This window comes from Octopus sinensis, linkage group LG5 (assembly GCF_006345805.1).
Source record: "Octopus sinensis linkage group LG5, ASM634580v1, whole genome shotgun sequence".
Lineage (NCBI taxonomy): Eukaryota > Metazoa > Mollusca > Cephalopoda > Octopoda > Octopodidae > Octopus > Octopus sinensis.
Genome location: NC_043001.1, coordinates 72,272,330 through 72,295,441, shown reverse-complemented (window position 1 = coordinate 72,295,441; position 23,112 = coordinate 72,272,330). Strand labels below are relative to the sequence as shown.

General features: G+C 36.8%; 1 protein-coding gene across 3 annotated transcripts in view; it reads right to left on the bottom strand.

The window, feature by feature from the left end:
- LOC115211945 (palmitoyltransferase ZDHHC23-like) overlaps window positions 1-21,524 on the bottom strand; it is a 33,018-nt gene extending 11,494 nt beyond the window's left edge. The window contains exons 1-5 of one of the 3 annotated variants that reach the window (XM_029780699.2): window positions 21,345-21,524; window positions 5,666-5,826; window positions 3,909-4,014; window positions 3,458-3,602; window positions 679-790 (exon numbers count right to left, since the gene is read on the bottom strand). In XM_029780699.2, the coding sequence (XP_029636559.1) occupies window positions 679-790; window positions 3,458-3,602; window positions 3,909-4,014; window positions 5,666-5,778 (476 nt within the window). In that variant the 5' untranslated portion in view covers window positions 5,779-5,826; window positions 21,345-21,524. Of the gene's footprint in view, window positions 1-678; window positions 791-3,457; window positions 4,015-5,665; window positions 5,827-21,344 lie in introns of all 3 variants that reach the window. The other 2 variants (XM_029780698.2, XM_036502733.1) reach the window with 2 other exon arrangements.
- Between the last annotated feature and the right edge of the window lie 1,588 nt (window positions 21,525-23,112).

The following is a 23,112-nucleotide window of genomic DNA, read 5'->3' as shown; positions in this document are numbered from 1 at the left end:
AGGTAGTGCCTCCAGCATGGTTGCAGTCAAATGACTGAAACAAGTAAAAGATAAAAGAATATACATATACAGAAACAAATACATATATTATATATATCCGGATGAATATATCTTCGTCCTTTAATAGGAATTTTTCCCATAGATTTCTAATGCCTTTTCATCAGACATTAATTATGACTTTTTAAATCATATAGATATGAATGTAGGTAAACAAATAATCAATATAAGACTTAATTTATTAAACAAAGTTCAATAAATTTAATCAAATAAATGAAATGAAGCAGATTAGATGTTAAAATGGATTATCATTTTATTCCATAATTCTAGACAATTGTTTCTGACAAAAAGGACCTACATTTCCATGGAAATTAAATAAATTAAGTTTTACATTGATTATTTGTTGAAATATATATATATATATATACAATGGGCTTCTTTTAGTTTCTGTCTACCAAATCCACTCACAAGACTTTGGTCAGCACAAGTCTATAATAGAAGACACTTGCCCAAGTTCCCATGCAGTGGGACTGAACCCAGAAACATGTGGTTGGGAAGCAAGCTTCTTACCACACAGCCATGCCTAGGCATGTTGACATTAAAGCATGGGTTTGAAAAGAATACCAATGACACATGGTTGAAATAATGATTAAATAGAAAGAATATGAAATCCAAAATTACCAGACACAGTGATGATCTCGAACTGATATACAAGAACTACATACATAACAATGGCCAGATCTGGGAGGTTTCCGATTGTTACAAAATCCACACCATGTGACAAGATATAAACCTGAAAGTAAGTAAAGAAAACAAATGTGAAAAATTGGATCATCAACTTCGTCTTAATCATCATCATTATCCTTCTGATCATCATAATCATTCATTGGTGCAGATTTTCTACAGCTGGATGCTTTTCCCATCATCAACCCCCCCACTTGTTTCCAGGCAAGATAATATTTACTCTAGTTCTCTGAACATAAACAGCACAATAGCCAGATAGGTTTCCAAGAAAGATTGCATATAAATGACACCATATGCATGACAGCGACATTTGTTTACAATTAGTGCACAGTGTGACGACAAGGAGACATACTTATATATACATCATCATCGTTTAACATTTGTTTTCCATGCTAGCATGGGTTGGACAGTTTGACTGAGGTCTGGAGAGCCAGCGGTTGCACCAAGTTCCAATCTGATCTGGCAATGTTTCTATAGACGGATGCCCTTCCTAACACCAACCACTCCAAGAGTGGAGTGGGTGCTCTTTTTCATGCCACCAGCACAGGAGCCAGTCAGGTGGGTCTGGCATCAATCATGTTCGAATAGTACTTTTTACGTGCCACCAGCACGGGGGCCAGTTAGTGGGTATTGGCATCGCCATGTTCGGATGGTACTTTTTATGGCCCACCAGCACAGGAGCCAGTCAGGCGGACCTGACAACAGCTACAATATTGGTTTTACTTGACTCAGCAGGTCTTCTCAAGCATATCATATTGCCCAACGCATCAGGGGTACTTAACTGTGCCGAATGTGCATGGTTGCAATCTCACTTTAGTTCCAGGTCTTCTCAATCATAGCATATCTCCAAAGGTCTCAGTTTCCTGTCATTGCCTCTATGAGGTCCAATGTGCGATGGTCATGCTTCACCACCTCATCCCATGTCTTCATGAGTCTACCTCTTCCACAGGTTTCTTCCACAGATAGGGAGTGACACTTCCTCTCACAGCGCAGTTGTCTCCCTTGGGAGAAGTGGCACTTCCTCATACCAGTGCAGTTGTCTCTCTTGCACACCACATTTGATGCTTCTTATGCCTAACATTTCTCTCAGGGCACTTACACTCTGTCGTATATGCACACTGACATTACACATCCAGCATATCATACTAGCTTAATTTCTTTCAAGCCTATGCATGTCCTCAGCAGTCATGGACCATGTTTCACTGCCATGTAGCATGGCAGTTTGCACACATGCATCATACAGTCTATCTTTCATCCTGAGCAAGAGGCCCTTAGTTGCCATAACATAGGCATTAAAACAACTATAAACATGTGTGTGTATATACATACATATATATATATATACACACACACACACACACACATACACAAACACATGCACGCACACACACACACACACACACACACACACAGATACATGCGCATATATATATATATATATAGTGGTCAATAAGATATCTATATATAACAAAATAAACAATTGGATATATATATAACATAAATATGTGTAAGAGAAGACTTAAGACAGCTAAATAAAGTCTTCAGTCCAGTCAAATATTCTGACAAACATAACCTCACTTTACTATTATTCAATCTTTATTCCAGAGTATTAATTAGGAAATCAATCAACATGGCATGTTGGATATGGCTCTTCTTAGGATCAGTTTCATCTTTGGACCTGTATATGACTTCCTGCCCTTCAATACAAATCTGGTGAAGACAAACAAACAATAGAACATATCCTAAGATTATGCAAAGTGATGCCAGATTAAGGGAGATACATGTGGAAGCAGAATCAAGTGTGATCTTACATGTGATCTGTATTACAAGATGGAAGATGATGCCACCAGAAGTTCCTCCAACATTCTAAATGGTTGAGAGCAAAAGATTGTGACTTGGAACAGTTGTACCAACTGAATAATGTAAGCAGTGTCTATTGGAAGGAGTGGATGAGTAGGAGTGCACAACAGACTTTCCAGAATGAGAGAATAACCCAGACCTCATCTACAAGAGTGATGAGACCAGATATTGTATTCCACTCTTTCGTCAAAGCAAGTGATTCTGACTGAATTTCCTATGCCACATGAAAGCAGAATAAAGGAAGCCCACATCTATGAAATTGTGAAGTATGGCATTTAGCCACCAAACTAAGAGAATCAGGTTTCCAAGCCAAAGTCTCTTCCTTAGAAATGGGAGCAGAAGGGGTTTGTGGGCAAATCTGCCTATGATCACATGAAAGAGCTTTATTTTCTGGAGAAAAGAGGAAGAAAGCTTCTAAAGCAATGGCAGAAACAGCTGAGAAGAGTTCTAACTGGGTCTAGTCAAGGAGGAATGAGTGTGAATTTCAGAAGACATAATTTACTCTGTGATCAACTGGTGTCTTGAACTAAGAGGGTTAGGACATCCAAGGTATCATGGCTGTGGGTCACCTTGATCACATGAAAAGGATCAGGTTGCTATGCAGACAGTAGCACAGAATGTGACAGCAAAAGAGTATCCAAGGACTCCTTGTATAAGGTGTTAAGGCTAAAATACTTGAATGAAATAAAGGGGGCTTCTTCTCTGAAGAACTTCTGCAGTTCAACTCGCCATTGAGTTTTTCACTACCTTAGGATCATCCATTTTAGTTAATCTTTTTGCTTACACTATTTACATCATCAAAAAAAAAAAATTAAAAGAAGAGAGAAAAAGAAAGAATGGAAAAAATCTTACAAACCTTCAATTGGTCGTGAATCTATCCATGTGACTTCTCCAGCTGGTATCATAACACTAGTATCTACTTGTATGTTATGACTTTCATTTTCATTTAGTTTGGAAGCTGTTAATTTTGGTTTCATAAGAATTCCTGGTTGTTTTTTTGTCTGATACAAGCAATAGAGCATGATTAAAAAGGCAGTGAAGAGCAATAGGAACTCCCATAACAATATCTTACGGAAACCAACAACAAACGTTTGAAAGACAAAATAACTAAACAGAATGGATATGTTTGCCCAGGTAGAAAAGAATTTGGTCCGCATGTTACTGTGGTGGCGTCGCCAGAGATGGTAACTTACTAACATTATGATCGGCATGAAAATGAGTGTGACTATGGTGGTGATTGGCCCCACTGTGCCTACAAGGATACAGGATGGTACAACAACAACAGGGACGATGACATCAAGACGAACCTGGATTGCCCCATGACCGCAACACCAGGGAATACGACAGCGATCAGATATGGTAGCAGTAATGTTTCTCATTGTATCACTTGGTATTTCTTTACAGCACAAGCAACTGAGCAAGAAGAGAAAGAAAGAAAATTTCTTTAACATCTCTGAATAAGGATTAACCATTTATTGTGTGTGTGTTTGTGAACACACACATGTACACATAACTACCTAAAGATATAAACACACCAGCACATACATACTTACACACATGCATATACATTTCTATCTTCACACATACACAAACATGCATCCATACATATATACATACACCAACACACATACCTACTGGCACATATATACATACACACACACACACACACACAAATACCAGACGTGACTTTGAATTATATTTTCAGATATTTTTGGTGAAGGCATTCATGAACGGAAGGGCTAACATAAACTGAAACTATTAACTAATTAAAACATCAATTTTTATTGGTTAATGTTAACAAAGTTAACATATGGAACTTTGAAAAGCTCACACATATGCATGCACACAGACAAAGTTTACACATTACTTGCAAGCAATTACAATCTGATAGTATGTAATATGTTTCACTAATTCTTTCAGTCATATACAAATACACGCACTGTCTTGACCCTCACGCCTTTGACCCAACAAAATACTGGTAGTCATTTTAAGCTGAATTGACTGGAACAACATGAGATTAAGTGCTTTGTTGAAGTACACAACACACTGCCTGATCCAGAAACTGAACACACAGGAGCCCAAAATCTTAACCACTCCACATGTGCCTTCACAAAGGCCATTTTATGCCTCATAAATGGAAACTCTGAGAGTCTGTTTTAGAGGTATTCCTCTTCTTATATAACAGACTTAATCTATAGCCCAGTTTAACACCACTAGCTAATCTAGTCAACCACTTGGGTGTCTTTCACAGAGTCCACTGTTCCAAGCATTCAGGCCAAATGTCCAATTCCACCCCCACCCCCTATCTTGCCTTCCCTCCCTCTGTACTGCCAAGGAGGTACTGGAAAGGAGTCATGATTGCTACCCCTCCACCAATGACTAAGCTATTGAAAGAGAATTAAAAAGGACAAAAGGAAAGAAGGACAACTAACTGGTGATGATGACAACAATTATGAACATTGTAATCATCATCATCATCATCATCGTCGTCATTTTTATGTTTGCTTTTCTATGCCTGCACCATTTGTTGCATTCCTTCTGTCCTCTCTTTGGTGATGTTCAACATCCCTATATTAGCTTTTATCACTACAGCCCATGTCTTCTTTGATCTTCCTCTTTTACAACTTCTTTCAACTTAGATATCCTGGAACTTCTTCATCCATCAGTTATCCTTCATATGAAATGTGTCAGTACCAACAGTCTTCTTCCTTGCACATTATATTTAACTGCTCTTATACCTAGTCTATCTATCAGGTCATCTTGACCACATGGCTCATGTATGCATTAACATTCCATTACACTTCCAACTTTGTATTCATTGCCCATATAATTATCATTATCTTTAGAGGAGGAAATGATCAATTAAATCAGTCCCACAATGTAACTAGTATCTGTTTTATACACACAAAAAAAAAAACCAATACAGTTGAGCTTGGTAACACTTTAGAATGGTGAAACAAAAACCTACAAGGAGAGGAGTTTGGTAATCTGCCATTTCTGAAGAACCTAAAGCATGCCATTGATCATCTCAAAAATCAAAAAAAAAAAGACAAAAAACACTTACTTATCACAAGCTTTATCCAAATCTTCACAATCACAACAGCAAGCCAACATGTGATTTCTCTCCCCGCTTTTGTTAATATATTCACAGCAACAAAGAATTGGTTGATCAGTCATTTTGATTCTTTAATCCAATATGTCTACTTCTGTTTCAATTAAAATTTTCTGAAATGAGAGAAGTTGCATAGTTAAAATAAATAAGTTTATGGAAAACAGTATGATTTAACCCTTTTGTTACCATATTTCTGATGAAATACACTGCTTTTGCTTCAATTAATTTTGAAAATAAAGAGGAATTCAGTAAAATAACTTTGTCATTATTCAACAGGTTTTTAGAAGAGAAATTGACATAAAATTTTGATGGATGGTTTAAATTTAGAACACTTTATAATAGGAAATTTGTATCATAAAATTTGAAATAGTCTCAAGCATGTTGGTATCAAAAGGGTTTATTACATGACTTTTCATCAAACAACATTATTTAATTACAATATTGGTTTCAAATTTTAGCACAAGGCCAGCAATTTCAGGGACGAAACTAAATCAATTAAATCGACCCCTGTGCTCAGCCAGTACCTATTTTATTGACCCTTCTGAAAGGATGAAAGACGAAGTCAACCCCAGCAAAATTTGACTTCAGAATGTAAAAATGAATGAAATGCACTAGGCATTTCCCCCACTGTGTTAATAATTATGCCAGCTCACCACCTATTTAATTATAATATTGGTTTCAAATTTTGGCACAATGCCAGCAATTTCAGGGAAGGGAGTGAGCCAATTACATCAACCCCAGTGCTCAACTAGTACTTATTTTATTGACCCCCTCCGAATGATCCCAGCAGAATTTGAAATCCAGATATAAACATGAACAAAATGCAGTACGTATTTTCCAGTGTGCTAATAATTCAGCCAGCTTGCCACCTGTTTGGAGAAGGGACTAAGTCGATTAAATCAGCCCCAGTGCTCAACTGGTACTTTCATTGACTCCAAAAGTATGAAAGGAATTTGAACTCAGAATGTAAAGATGGATGAAATGCTACTAGGCATTTTGCCTGCTTGTTATCTATTTAATTATAATATTAAGAAGAGAAAAAGTCTACACACTATTTTTACTAAAGTAGTCAAGACTAACCACAATAAATTGGGATTAAGAAAGAAAATTCCTAATTAAAACATGTCCTACCCTAATATAATTACCATCATTCTAGATGTTTCATTAAATCCTGACTTTTTAGAAAACTATTCTCTAAAAATAACATTGATAACATAAACAAGTGCCAACCTGACAGGAATTCAGATCAGAAATTCAGTTTATCTAGAATTCACTACAGGGAGGAGATATGATTACAATTTAATCTTTTCAGTAAACTATATCTAAACAGAACAGTGGCTAACAGTCAACAGTGAGTCGTGACATAAGTTTGCTTTGAGAGATTTGGCAATCTGAGTCGAAAATAACGACAAATATATAAAGCTTTAAATAAACATTATTCTAAAAAGACAAATTGTTAAATTCAGTACAAAATAAATAAATAAATGCAATAATTTATATTATACTAAAATATACTGCATTTTCCTGTTTGCTTTGATTTTAGCAAAAACATTATAACTATGGTGATAAAATACTTCAACTAATGTACTTTTAACCCCTAAGTATTTAAACAAGCCATATCCAGCCAAAATATTCTTCCTGTTTTATGTTTAACCTGGCAATATCCAGCCTCTCATGCTTACCCTACAATGTTAGTCTAAAAAAATATATAATCACATCATCGAAATCTCGAAGCTGCAAGATAATGCAGGATTGCAAAATTATAACCTACACTCTTGTCTTTGAGACAGAACGTGTGTGTGTGTGTGTAAGAAAATGAGATGACAAAGGAAAAAATAATTATGTTATGAGCTTCATTTGCTTACAGCTGTTTCTGCAATAAGATGCAGTGGATTCATAGTTCAGTGCCTGAATAACACCTTATAGCTTCATCAGACCCTAGAACATCAAGTGCAATTTATATGGGAAAAGAATTACATTTGTGCTTATATATATATAGGGAAAAACATTACAAGTGAGTAAATCAATACAGACGTATATAAAAAAAGAGTTTATCTAAAAGGCGATTAGTCCTAATAGTAGAAATATAAATATAAGTGAAATGTGTGTGTGTGTATATATATATGTAGAAGGTTGAAAAGGAACACATGAATTGATATATATAGAAAAAAAATCAAGGTAGAAAATGCTAAAATAATTTTATAAAAAACATTTCAGTCAATGAGATGTTTTCAATTGTAAGTATGGAAAGCAATTAAATTTTGGAGGAGGAGGAGGAGGAAGAAGAAGAAGAAGAAGAAGAAGAAGAAGAAGAAGAAGAGAAAGAAGAAGAGAAGAAGAAGAAGAGAAGAAGAAGAAAGAAGAAGAAGAAGAAGAAGAAGAAGAAGAAGAAGAAGAAGAAGAAGAAGAAGAAGAAGAAGAAGAAGAAGAAGAAGAAGAAGAAGAAGAAGAAGAAGAAGAAGAAGAAGAAGAAGAAGGGGAAGAAGAAGAAGAAGAAGAAGAATGCTTAGCGACATTTTGTCCATCTCAACATTCTGAGTTCAAATTCTGCAACGGTCAACTTTGTGCTTCATCCTTTTGAGGTCAATAAATTTAGTAGCAGTTGCTGGTACGTAAATTGCTGACCAGAAGTTGAAATTGATCTATTCTTCCAATAAATTTTTGAATTTTTTCTGGTGAATCTTTGTCATAAATAATCCACCTAAATTTTATTGATATTCTATCCTCTAAAAATAATGTGTGATGTTACCATAGATTGGATTATTTTTTGGCCAAAACACTACATTCATTATGGTTTATAATTGGTGATAAAAATGCTCACTAACAGCAGCAACATCATTTACACACAAAATGCTTGTTTTGACAGTTTCAACATTTTCAATATCACTGTTCAATTTTTCCAAAATTTCTCTCAAGTCTGGCCACAAATATTCAGCACAAGACAAAGTAATAAAAAAATGTTGTTGGGTCAAATTTTTCATTCATAGCATGCAAATCAGATACTTTTCTATTCCAAAATTGCTTGGAACTGCCCACATTTGCCATCATCATTGAAAGATTTCTTTCAAGTTCTTTATCATTATTTTGAATTCTTTGATTAAATTCAGCTAATGTCATTAGCTACACATTATTGACTTCATCAAAACAAACGTGCCAGAATCTAATACTTTTTTGTCAGCTTTGTCAACGAGATAAAATAAATATTGAATATTTCTTCTAAACCTTGGATCAGCGTGGTGAATTCTATTTCTAATAAACATGTAAGATGGACTTTTTTATATGGTTTGTTGTAATGCAATCCAAATTTTCCTTTAGGAAACAAAATTGGAAAGCACATTAAATCTAGATTTCAGTAAATCTCCTTCAATTTTTTTCAGTTTGTAAATTTCAATATCTTTTTCATTTGCTAATGGGGGTGGGGTTTACATTTTTTGGACAGTATGATGCTCATAAATGGTTTCAGTAGCTTCTTTAGCCAAATGAGACAACAAATATTCAGACTCTAGCAAACTATTTTTTGCAGTGCAAATTGCAATGTCATTGTGATCATGTGATTTCAACAATTTTATATAACTCATTATTTTATTTTAACCATTTAAGTGCATTGGTTACATTTTGCATGTTGAGCAAAGACTTCCAAAGCCTGGTTGGAAGAACCACCTTCCAAGTTCTTTTACAGAGCTTAGAAAAATGGAAGGAATACAGCAATAAGTGTGTGAATCTAAGAGGGGAATATGTTGAATAAAATCATAAAGAACTGATCATCCTGCATTTTTTTAAAAATCAAAGCCAAGAACTTTTCAGCACCTAATCATAATTTGCAAAGGATTGTGACCTTTTGATGGTAATGTGTCCATAACATGATGAATAGTATTTTCCATTGGAATAAGTGAGTTGCTGTGCCTTTTATAGCAGATAGCATATCTGATGATGGTTCTTTGAATTTTTGAGACACAAGTTTTATCACATTTATAAAGCATATCCAATTTTTCAGGTATCTTTGTCACCTCTAAGCCAGTCATTGATATGTATAAAGGAATTTTTCCTTTTTGTTAAATTTGCACCACAAAAATCACATACTCCACAGCACAAAGTATAATATTCTTTGATATCTTCTTTCACATTTTCATCCAAACTCGTTCCAAACTTTTATTTGAACATCATATTCTCTTTGTTTGTAAATTTCACAAGCATCAACTTTCATTTTCTGCATTTCTTTGTTAAAGTTTTTTACTTGAGGTGAAAATTAATTGACAACTTCTATTTCTGAATGATGTTCTTTTTCTTATAGTTCCTCAATTATGTTACAGCTATTGACAGCAAGAGTGGTTTTGTTCATCAGCTTTTTAAACATAGGCCAATTACCTTCCAGAATAGCAATGTCATACAGATGCCACCAAATGCAGACAGCTCTCAATCTGTGCACATTAGTCAGAAGAGTTCTGAGTCTTGATATGTGTGGTGCCAATCTTCTAAGAAGTTCAAGTCTGTTAGTGTAATCAGATTGGCCAAGACAATACAAACCGTCACTATGAATGCCAATGCATTCTTCCAATTTTTTCTAATTTCCAAAACAGTCAAGTCTGATGAAATTCCTTGAATAGCTTAATGAAGGTACCTTGTTTAAAAAAGTTGAGTTTTTTTTATCAGGATACCCATCTTCAAATCACAAAGACATCCTAGATTTCCAACAAAATCATCAAACTCTTCATTTTCTTGATCTCCTTTTCCTTGATTTTGTTCATTAACTGGCACAGATTTTCTTCATTATCAGATGGAATAATTTTGCAAACATTCAATGGCACATATTCAACAACATTTCTTGGGAATAAATAACATTCATTAGTAAAAGTATGGTACAAATTTTGTCCCCAATAAAGAGCCAATAAGCCATCCATTTCAACATTTTTCACAAAATTATAAACAATTACTGCAGTATTTTTTCTTTCTTTGAGTGTAAGATTTCTAATGCCCAAAGAAGAAATGTACATTTTAGTTATTCTATTTTGTCCTTTTTTAGAATTTCTTCTATATTTCCTTTTATAAAATAATTAAGATTTAGTAAGTTTGTGTAAAATAATGACTTTTTGAATAAAATATTACAAAATTTGTTTAATCCATTTTTCTAACAAAAAATTTTTTCTTAGATATTGTAACCAGATTTTTCTTGTATTTTTTAATCCTCTGTTCTGCAATTACTTGTCTTTTATTTTTAGAATTTGACTGATAAATAACCTTTTGCTTTTTAAATTTACTTTTTTTGCCATTTTGCATATATTTGTTTTGTTCTTTTCTTTTTCTTTTTTCTTAGGCACTTCTTTTGTATTTTACATTTCTTTGTTTGTAATCTTCATTATTTTAGTTTTTTTCTCTGTATCTTTCTTGCCTTTTTGTATTAGTTGTTTTTGTATTTTCTATTTTTTTAATTCTATATCTTTCTCGAACTTCAGCATGTTTGTTTCTCTTCATTTCTTCTTTATTTTTTCATTACCTTCCTTATTTTCTTTATCATCCCCAGACTCTGGTTTCACTTACATCCCACCACAATAATAAGAAGCATTAAAATTAAAGAATGCAAGCAATATTTATTATTAAAAAATGAGTGCTTACTGGGTGTTAATTTATAAAAGCCTGCCTGTATATTTAACTCATTGAATGTCAAAAATTTTCTGTTATAGTTAGAAATATAATTCTCATCATAAATAATATTACATCTGTTTTCAAAGACCATAACATTAATTTAAAAATTATATAAAATCCAAAGAAAAAATGCACACAATAAAAAACACAGACATTATGGAGAAAAATCATAGAATTAGCTATGACTATATTCTGTAAAAAATTAAAATTATTATAATAGGATGAATTATAATTCTAAAAAAATTATATAATAAATAAAAAATATCCTATTAACTTTTTTTAAAAATAAATAGTAATAAATAAAAGAGCAATGCAATACTAAAATAAACTGAGTGAAAATGCAAAATAATTGACAAATAATGACAAATGTCATCTTCATTGTGACAGTATTTCTGAAGTTTTTCAAAATTGTTGTTGATGGTTTGGATGTTAAGGATGATCATCAAATGATGACAAAAGCAGTATTTTTCTATTAAAAAAAAATAGATCATCAAAATATGGTGCCAATGTTAAAATAATCTGATTCTGAAATGTGTAAATCCATATGTTTGTAGACACACATATAGATTAACTGAGATATACATAAATATGTGTGTGTTTGGATGTATGTGTGTGTATGTATATACATAAATAGATATATATATATAATATATATATATATACATATATATATTGGCGTTAGGAAGGGCATCCAGCCGTAGAAACACTGCCAAATCTGACTGGGCCTGATGAAACCTTCCGGCTTCACAGACCCCAGTTAAACCGTCCAACACATGCTAGCATGGAAAACGGACGGTAAATGATGATGATGATGATGATATATATATATATATATATATATATATATATATATATATATCTAACACAGTATCAACTACTCTGTCTGATGTTGTGATATGCTGCCAGTCACAGTACACTTTGCATTGTTCAGCTACCCCACTGGTTATATTGGGTCATCCCATAAATAATGAAGTTTTTTTTTCAATTGCATGAACTAAAAGTCGGAAGGGGATGGGATAAACTACCTGCATCAACTTGCTATAAAAGCAGATAGTAATTTTACCTTGTACTTATTCTTAGTACAAGTTTTGAAGAGTGCAATTTGATTTTAACAGTTATTTTTTCAAACCTATAATGGAAGTGACAAAGTAGTATATTTGGCATATTTCGCTTTATGAGTTCAATAAAAGCAACGGCACAACGGAAAGTGCAAGGAATCTTAATGCAGTATATAGGGATCAGACAATAAGTGTAAGCCAGTGTCAGCAGTGGTTCCAGAAATTCTGAGCCAAAAACTACAGCTCAGAAAACAAATCTCATCCTGGAAGATTTGTAGAGCTTGATGAGGACATCCTGCAAACCCTGGTGGAACAAAATCTCATTGTAACTATTGAAGAACTAGCAGAGAAGCCTGGATTTGGTCATTCAACAATTCATTAACACCTACATGCCATTGCAAATATCAGCAAATTGGATCACTGGGTTCCTCACAAACTTTCTGAGTCTAATCACATGTGGAGAGTGAATGTGTGCTCTTCTTTGTTGTCATGTGTCACAAATTAACCTTTTTTTGGACTGAATAATGACTGGTGATGAGAAATGGATTTTCTATAAAAATGTCAAGTGCTGAAGACAGTGGGAAGGGGAAGGAGAAACACCAGCACCTCAGGCTAAAGAAGGTCTTCACCCACTTAAGGTGTTGTTATCTGTTTGGTGGGATATGAAAGGTTTAGTCCACTTTGAACTTTAAAACCCAAACCAAATGAAAACAAAGATCTACTGCAAGCAGGTTGAATGGCTGAAGTCAGCGCTACAAGAAAAAATGACCACCTTTGGTTTCAAGATGAAAGATTTTCTTCCATCAGAATAGCACTTGGCCACATATAGCAAGGATGACATTCCAAAGGCCGGAGCAGTTTCAATGGAAAACTATGCTACACCTACCATTTTCCCTGGATATTGCCCCATCTGATTATCATTTATTTCGCAGTCTTCAAAATCATTTGGACAGAAAAAATATGAATTCTGTAGATGAGGTCAGAACAGTAGTGGAGGTTTTTTTTTTTTTGTTATGGACAAGTCAATTTTGGAAGATGGAAGAGCATTGTAGAAAATGAGTATATTTTAGATTAAAAAGGAAATTTGTTTATCTTAATTTTGAAAAATAAAAGAAGTATAAAATAACTGCATTATTTATGGGATTATCTAATGTGTGTGTGTGTGTGTGAGGGTGTACAGTTTAGTGGTTAGTGTGTTGTACTCACAATCACTAAATCAGGATTTCAATTCCTAGACCAGGTGGTGCGATAGGTTCTTGAGCAAAAGATTTCATCTCATATTGCTCTGCAATCACTTTGACACCTGACACATGGTACATCATGCACCAGTTCAGACAACGTTCATTTGATGGTAAGATTGAACTAATGTGCAGCACGAACCTCTGATCACTATAAACAAATCATTTATGCAAGTTGTTCAACAAAAGCTTAGCGCTCATACGTGTCCTGTTTTCAACAGAAGAGTCCATCATATATATATATATATATGCATATATACACACACACACACATATATAATATGTGTAGGCATACATACACAAATGTCCCCTGCCAAGTTTGTTTCCTGGTAACTATCAGAAAAATGGATATCTTTTGATGAAACTTGCTATAAATACACCTCAGATAATGTAGATTCCAATTATATTGGAATTTGTTGTGCAAAATTTTTTCCAGTGGTGGGAAGAGAAGTTTCAGAAAACTTACATGAGTCAGCTCATAACTTTCAGAAAAACGGGTCTTTTTAATCAAATTTTCTACAAATACTTTCAGATGGAGTAGATTAGAATTATATCAGAATTTGATATGAGAAAATAAAAATGGTGAGCACATGCACATACATACTGCCACAACTTTTTCCAAATTTCTAGTTTCTGGGTTCAGTCCCACTGCATGACACATTGAGTAAGTGTCTTCTACCTTAGCCTCAGGCTGACGAAAGCCTTGTGAGTGGATTTGGTTGATGGAAACTGAAAGAAGCTTGTCATATAAAAATATATGTCTGTGTGTTTGTGTGTGGTGTGGTGTGTGTGTGTGTGTACACCTTTGTGTCAGTGTTTGACCCTACCACTACTTGATAACCAGTGTTAATGTGTTTATATTGCCATAACTTAGCAGTTTCATTAAAGAGAATGATAGAACAAGTACTAGGCCTTAAAAAATTAATAAGTTCAATTTATTTGACTGAAAATTCTTCAAGGCGTTGCCCCAGTATGATTGCAATCTAATGACTGAAATAAGTAAAAGATAAAAAGAAAATATGTGATGTGTGTCAGTATGTATGTGTGCATGCCCACCAAATTTCTTTCATATTAAATAATGATATAATCGTAATCTACACGCTCTGAAAAATAGGTTGGCGGTGGGTACATTTGTGAAGGTATGCCTATATATATATATATATATATATATATATATATATATACATATATATATATAGGCATACCTATACAAGGCCCCCTCTAAGCAACATCTAAACAACCATGGGTCCTCTTTTAGAATCTCAAAGAAGTGAATTGTTGTTCCAAGAGTGAAATGTTTAGCTGGTACCCTCATGAGAGGAAATTTGCATTGGAAATATATAATGTCTAACTAGTGAATGGATATCGTGCATATACTACTGATCATTTCTGGACACAACTAGAACTGGTCAAAGGGAGATAACTCAGTAGAATTTTGTTTCGTTTTTTTTTCCTGCAATCCTGACTGACCAAGACTGTTTTCTTATCTCCAGAAGTAAAGAGGTTATGTGCACCCAGCCTGCAGGTCTAATGGTTGCCTATATTGCTAAGAGCATTATAGGTGCAAAACCAATGGTAACTCTTTGACTAGCCATACCCAACAATTATATTAATTACATATATATATCATCATTTAACATCAGTTTTCAATACTGGCATGGGTTGGATGGTGTGACAGGATCTGGCCAGGTGGAGGGCTGCATCAGGCTCTGACTGTCTGTATTGGCAAGGTTTCTACAGCTTGATGCATGTGACCTTTTTCAGCATTAAACAGTATAAGGTGTGGGAATTCCTAATATTTCAAAATGTTTACTAATCACGAATGATTTGCCTTCACTCAGACCATGTATTTCACCTTTAAATTTATTATATAGTTTTGTGGAGAAGGTTTGTGATAACTGTGGTGTTATGAGCCAGGCTGTGTTGTAGGGAAGGAATGGAAGTGAGGAGGTATGCATGTCCTGTCAGAAGTGGGACCTGTGGGTCCCACCGGAAGGGCCATGGTGAGTATGCATGGTTGGCGAAGTGCGAGTGGTCAGTTGGCGGTGGACAGCATATGAGAGTAGATGCGTTAGATGGTACAGCGGAAGACAGAGCACATGGATATTGTGAGTGGCCCTTCCAGATCTCAAGACAGAACAAGTGGACGTTGTGAGTGACCCTTCTAGATCAACAGGTAAGACTACCACAATTCACTCTTTGCTTCTGTCTTTTTCCTCCTTCACATCACAAGCTATTTTGGCTAAAAAAAAAAAAAATGATGGGTATGGTCTGTGTTTCGAATGGGACAGTTAAGCCATTTTGCAGCGAGGGAGACTTCACTACTTGGTTGCAAAAAAATTAAGCTGGTAGCATGACTCCACAGTATAAATGACCTAGCAAGTTTCATACTGTTGTGCCTTGATGGATCGGCATTGGCGCTATACCTGGAAATGGAGGAGAAGAACCAGTTAAGCGCAGAAAAAATAGAAGTCCAGCTGATAAAGGCTTTTACAGAAGGGCCATTTATGGCATATGGCTGACTGGGGAAAGCAAAGTGGATAGGTGAACAGGTCAATGTTTGCCAATGAAATCAGGTGATTGGCCAGACTTACGGGGATACAGGGATGACACATTGGAACAAACAGTTAAATTAGCATTTGTGACAGGATTTTCTGACCACGTGTCAGTCAAACTGCAAAAGCTGCTGAATATTCACTCCATGGCGATGGGAGAGGTAATATCTCGGGCCAGAGTCATCATTCCATGTTGCAGGACAACACCTTTAGCAGCAACTGCAACAACGAGGAGGAGTCAAACAAAGAGCGGCAGAGAGGGGTTGAACAAGGAATGTGTGTGACCCTTCAAAGGGCAGTATTTTCGGTGTCACGGTTCGCACATGGTGAGAGACTGCAAGGAACCCAGGCCTGGAGTAATTGGCTATCGATGCAGACAAACAGGCCACATCGCTAGTGACTGCGTTCAGGGAAACGGTCTAAGGGAGACTACTGTGCCGGTAGTCGTCCCGTCGAAAGAATAGAGGCGTGTATATGGTCATTGCCAGTAATAGATGTGGTGAACGGAAAGGTGTCACGAGCCCTCGCGGACATAGGCTGTTCAACAACCCTACTGACTCCAGAGGTGATGGAAGAATGGAGTGGAGTGAATAGTGTAAGGGCTGTAGACGGTACAGAAGTTGAATGCAGAGGAAGTAGTGATGTGGAGATGGTGGTACGAGGAACGAGATTGAGATTGCGCGCGATCGTGATTGACTGCGTGGTGAAAGGAATCAATGTGGTGATGGGAAGGACCCCATTGTCTGTTTGGGAGGTGTCATGGTCAATGAAGCCAGTGTAATGTTTGGCAATGTGGGGATGCTATGCATCATGAGTCTGTGGTGAGAGATGTGAAGAAAATATGCTGCACACACCATTACAGACAAGGATTTTTGTGATCAATGGCCGGCAGTGGACAGTGGAATGGTACTCCAACGTTGAAAAATGCAGTAGGCTGCTATCCTCATACACTGAAAGGGGATGCCAGAAGCGGGTTCGAGGGAGAGGTGGATCAAGGAAAGCATTCTGATCCCTTTGAAGGAGGAAGTGGAGAGCGGAGTGCTACCACTGATGGCAGTGGTGCAGCCGATGAAGCATAAAGTCAGGCTAGTATTAAATTTCCGCAAGCTAAACAATCACGTATTGTGTTATACAGATGGTGGAGTCACGGACATTTGCAGCGAAACCTTGAGAGAATGAAGGCAGATGACGGGGACCTCCACAATCGTCGATTTGAAGTCAGTATACCTGCAGCTGCATGTGGCTGAGAGACTGGGGAAATATCAGTTAGTGAGGTATAAGGGTCGATCATACTGCCTAACCAGGTTGGTATTCGGGCTAAATTCAGCACCGAAGATTATGGCAATGATTCCCAAAACCATCCTGGGAAAGGTGAACTGAAGGAGTGAGGTGGAGTGACAATGTGGGCGAGAAGACAACTGCCGTGATGCAAGAAATCTTGGAAAGAGTGACTGTGGAGGACCCAGTAAGAGGAAACTGGTATGTGCCCAAATTGAAGAATGGGATCATGTGGTGTGATGCCAGCAACATAGCAATGGGAGTTGTCCTGGAAATTGGAGGTGTCGTGGTGGAGGATGCGGCCTGGCTCAGGAAGAAGGACAACTGCAACCACATCAACTGGTGGGGCTGGATGCCATGTTGAAGGGGCTGAACCTGGCCCTGAGGTGGGGGCTGTGTACCATCGAGATCCGGACTGAATTGGCCACTGTACTTAGATGGGTGGGATCAGTGGTCACCGGCAAGTGGAGGGTGCAAACCAAAGGGGGTGCAGAGATGCGGATAAGACGCCATTTGGGAATTCTGGGCAAGCTAGCTGCCAAGTTTGACCTCAGGCTGAGTGTGGTTTTTGTGCCATTTGAGAGGAATAGAGCAGATGTCCTGACCAGAGTAAAGAAAGCCTGGTTGCAGGTGCCAGAGGATCTGGAGCAAAGAGTGACTAGTGTGTCGACTGAGTGACTTGGAGCTGAGGAGACTGCATGCCATGCATCACATGGGAGTGGACAGGACTCTGTTCCTAACCAGGAAAGTTAACTCTGACGTGACCAGGCAGGGTGTGCAGAGAGTAGTTGGGATCTGCGACAGGTGCCAGTCCATTGACCTCGCTCCGGGTGTGTATGAGGCATGAAGCATTCCAGTAGAATACAACTGGAAATGACTGGCAGTGGACGTGACGCACTACTGGCAGGGGACATGGTTGACAGGAGACCAGGGTGGTTGGCCATATGGAGGGAGATGAAGACAGGGACCATGGAAGAAATCACAAGAATACTAAATGAAACATTCCTAGAATGAGGTCTCATGGATGAGTTGCTTGTGGACAATGGCACTGCATTTTGCTCGGAGGTGCTGGGAGAAATGCTCGACAAGTGGCATGTTAGCCGTTTCTTCAGGGCAGCATACAGGCCAGGTGGCAATGGGGTTGTGGAGAGGCATCATTGCACCATCAAAACCATAGCAGAGAGGGGTCACATTTCACCAGTCGAGGTCACTTTTTGGTATGATATGTTGCCCAGGTTGGGACAGGATGAAGAGTTAGAGTCACACAGGGCAATATTCAAGTACGAGTGGAGATATCCATATACCACATCGCCATAACCCACAGAAGAGAAAGAGCATGCCTTTGTGCAGGTCGGGAAAGAAGTCTGGGTTAAACCCCCAAATGCACGGTGCACATCACAATGGGGAAAAGGGACAATAACCTCTGTAAATCCGTATATGGCATGCCACTTCATGCTTTAGATGTATGCAGGATCATCACAGAGATGGAGGATGGAGCCAACAGTAATGGACAAGAGGATGAAGCCGGAAGCAACATGCCAGGAACGGAAGCCAGTCCTGAAGTCCCATGGTGGTCACAGAGGGAGCCCTCCTCACTGGTTGGCTGATTACGAGACAAGTTAAGGCATGTGGTCAGGGTTGAGGAGTGGGTGTGGACAGGTTGGTTGAATGATCTTCAGATCAGGGGGCCGTGTGGTGTTAGGAGCCAGGCTGTGTCATAGGGAAGGACCAGAAGTGAGGGAGTATGCGGGGTTGCTGAGGCGCAAGTAGTCAGTTGGTGGTGGACAGTGTACAAGAGCGGACGCATCAGAAGGTGTGGTGGCAGACAGAGCACATGGACGTTGTGAGTGACCCTTCCAGATCGACAGGTAAGACTACTGCAATTCTCTCTTTGCTTCTGTCTTTTTTCTCCTAAAAGAGCAATATCCTGAAATCAAAACAGTGATGTAGAAATCAGACCTCCAGAGGCTTCGAAGCTTATCAATCAAACCAACATTGTAATAAAGGAATCTAAAGATAATTAGTAAATGGAAATAGAAGAGAAAGTAAATGATAAATAATATTTACAAAGATATCTGTGTCCAATGAAAACTATAATTAACAATTTTTGATGTCTATAGTAAATCTTTACACAATACTTTAATTAACTGGTTAGAAAAATATCTTTCAAAGTAACTTATGATAAGATATTTTTGTGGATCCTAAATGTCTGATGCTCAAAATAATAAAATCCAAAAACTATCTTTGAAAAAGATAGGACAGAGACCCCCACCTCCGCCTTTGGTGTAGTTTTAGAATAATTGTCTTTTGGAATCCCATACATTGTGAGACGGAATAGGGATTTTTGTCTTAGTATTCCTGAGTTTCACATCGTGGAGATACGATTCTGACATTATTTTAATCCCCCCAAATTGTAATTTTTTTTTTCATTTTGCTTCAACTATCACTTTCCAAAGAAGTATAAGACTTCAAAGGACGGCTATTAGTTAGTACAATTCTTCTCCACAAAACTATGTATGTATTTAACAAAGTTAAAGGTGAAATACGTGAATGCATGGTCCGAAATTCCGCCAGTTTATGATTGAAGGCAAATCATTCGTGATTAGAAAACATTCTGAAATATTAAGTATTCATGTCAATACAAAGAAATCGTATCGAGCGTTTGGCTATTGTTGTGACTCCAACAAGATTATTCAGTAACCTACTATCGAAAACGATTCAACTGTAACAACACCGTCATGTAGTAAGTAGGGTTTGATGAGACTTTTGAAAGGATCTGGTTGTTATTTCTTGGCGGCAGAACGACCTCATAGTTGTCCTACAACTCTGGAGTATAATAATAGTTTCAAAGTTTGGCAGAGAGCTACTAGGTTTTGAGGGGAGGGGTAAATCGATTACAGCGACTCCAGTATTTGTCTGATACTTATTTGATCGATTTCCCCAGAGTATGAAAGGCAAAGACGATCTTGGCGGAATTTGAACTCAGAACATAGAGGCAGACGAAATACTAAGTACTTGGTCCGGTGTGGTAATCATTCTGCCACCTGGCCGCCTTCCTCTAAGGTATAATATAATAACTAACTGGATCCGTAGATATTCCGCGAAGTAAGCAACCTCTACAACATTCATATATTTTATATTTTAAAAAATTATTTTCGCGCTATGAAACAGATAACACTGAAAGCATTTCAACGCAAAGCAACACCTGAAATGCAACAATATTTCCGGTGTGTGCATTACTTTAAGATAAAATCTTGTAAACGTTTTTAGGTGAAAAATCCTTTACAATGAAGTTTTACTATAGCCAGATCAATTTCTGTTCAATCATCATCCCTGTCATTAACGACTGTTTACGATCGGAGTGGATCAAATGAAAAGAATCAATTGACTTGGTTTATTAAATACGACTGCAATAATTTCGTATTTAATATATACGATTTTCTTATGTAAACAAATATATACATTCACTTAAACATACTCCTTATATAAGTGTGAAATAAATATGAATATATAGTATATATTTGCTAAACTAAATAAAAAATAGTAAAGATACACTAAAACCAGAAATTGTGGTGTATCGTAATTTTTTATAATTATCATAGCAATGATACAAACATTAGCTAGAGAAACACGAGCAAATTAACGATTCATACATGCCGTACCTTACAAAAAAATTTCCATCCAATGTTCATTAAATAGCTCTCTATATATTTTGGATTGATAGGTCTTTACTACTGTGGCGAACAGGCAGAGCATGATAATGAAAGATATTTAAGGAAATGTGAAATAAAAACAAGTTACGCTAAAAGCTCGTCTGCATGAATGAAAAAGCATGTAAATATAACAATATTCTTTTACACACCTACAGAATTCCTTCTTCCGACATGGAATCAGCTGAATGGTAACATATCCTCTGGTAATCAGATCAAATCTATACAGTTTGGAGCGTCTATACTCTCATCTGTGCTTTACTTAATAATTATCTGTTATACCACCCACCAACAGCGCACCAACAATCTCTCTCTCCCCACCTCTCTTTCTCTCTCTCTCTCTCTTTACAGCTGACTAATATTCTCTTATTTCATTGAAGAGTTCTTTATGCACACCTACAGCGACCGTCTCGTTCTTCGAGTCGCGTGTATGTCCATATGTATCTAGGTTTGATGATACAGACGAGAAACATCGCTGTGATAATGCCACTAACGTGTTGAACCTTGTGGTGTGCGACCAATTGAGGCAATTAGTGTTTTTAACCTTTTTTGCTTTCCTTTGTGTTTCTTTTCTTGTTTCACTCATCCCATTTTTTTAGCCCGGTTTTGGATTAATATTTTTAATGTGGTTTTGTATTATATATGTATCATATACATCTGTGTTATATTCTAATAAAATATATATTTATTAGATGCTTGCATTCGAAAAGAAAAAGAAATCAAAACATCAGTTTTATATACGTTTTTTTATTAATAATCAGTAGAAGTTAGAGCGACTCAAGGACTTATTAAATTTCATGCACTTATTAAACTTATCAGACCAGTTTCATAAGTGCCAACGTACGAAACTCTCGGCTCTTGAGTCTCCCTGTAACTTCTGTTAACTCTGTAACATTCCTCCAGTCCGTTACAGAATTATTCATTTACAGCTCAGTGGATTTGAGCAACATGAAATGAAATGTATTGCTCAAAAACACAATTCACATTGGTCAGGGAATTGAAACCACGATCTCGCAATTGTGAGTACAACACTAACCACTAGGCTACACTGCTTCAAGGTGGCCATAAAGTTATACTAATATTCGTTTTGTTTTTCTTCTGCAGATCCAATATGAACTTAACAAATGAATGTATGTACCCAGACTTTCAACCTAACATTTACATGCTATCATTTATAGCTTTATATATGTGCTTCGAGACATTCCAAAAACAAAGAATTAATTGACGTTTTCTTGAAAGTTTGTAAAATTCTTTTTTTGACGTCAACAATACACACACACACATATGTGGGCAAGCAAAAACAAAATGTGACTAAACGAACGAAAATTCGAACAGAGGCATTTTGGAAAAAAGACTATGCGAAAACAACCATATTCTCTTCCTTCAGGGGAACCACTCACAGTATCTAATAATATCAGAGACCTAGGAGTAATTGTTGACAACAATCTCAGCTGGAGTGCCCACATCAACAATAAGATCGATGTAGTTCGTAGGATGAGCTCCTGGATCCTAAGAACCTTCCAGTTCAGAGAACAAGGTTTCATCATTCCTCTTTTTTCCTCCTTTGTACAGCCATACCTTGTATGCTGTTGCTCCCTGTGGTTTCCTCACAGAAAACATTCCGAAAGTTGAATCACTCTAGAGGGCATTCACTAAAAGAATTAGGGGCATGATTGATCTTGATTATTGGGACCGTCTTAAAGCATTGAAGCTTTAATCTCTCCAGCATTTCTGTGAATAGTACATCATTTGCACGATGTGGTGAATATACTACCAGCATTGCCGAAATGACCTAAACATTAGTTTCAGAATTCATCCAAGGCTAGGACTGCAGGCCATACATCCCCTACCCAATTCAGGATCAAAACGCATAAATATACTGCAACACAATCTCTTTTCCTCAGCAGGCCCTGTCCTATT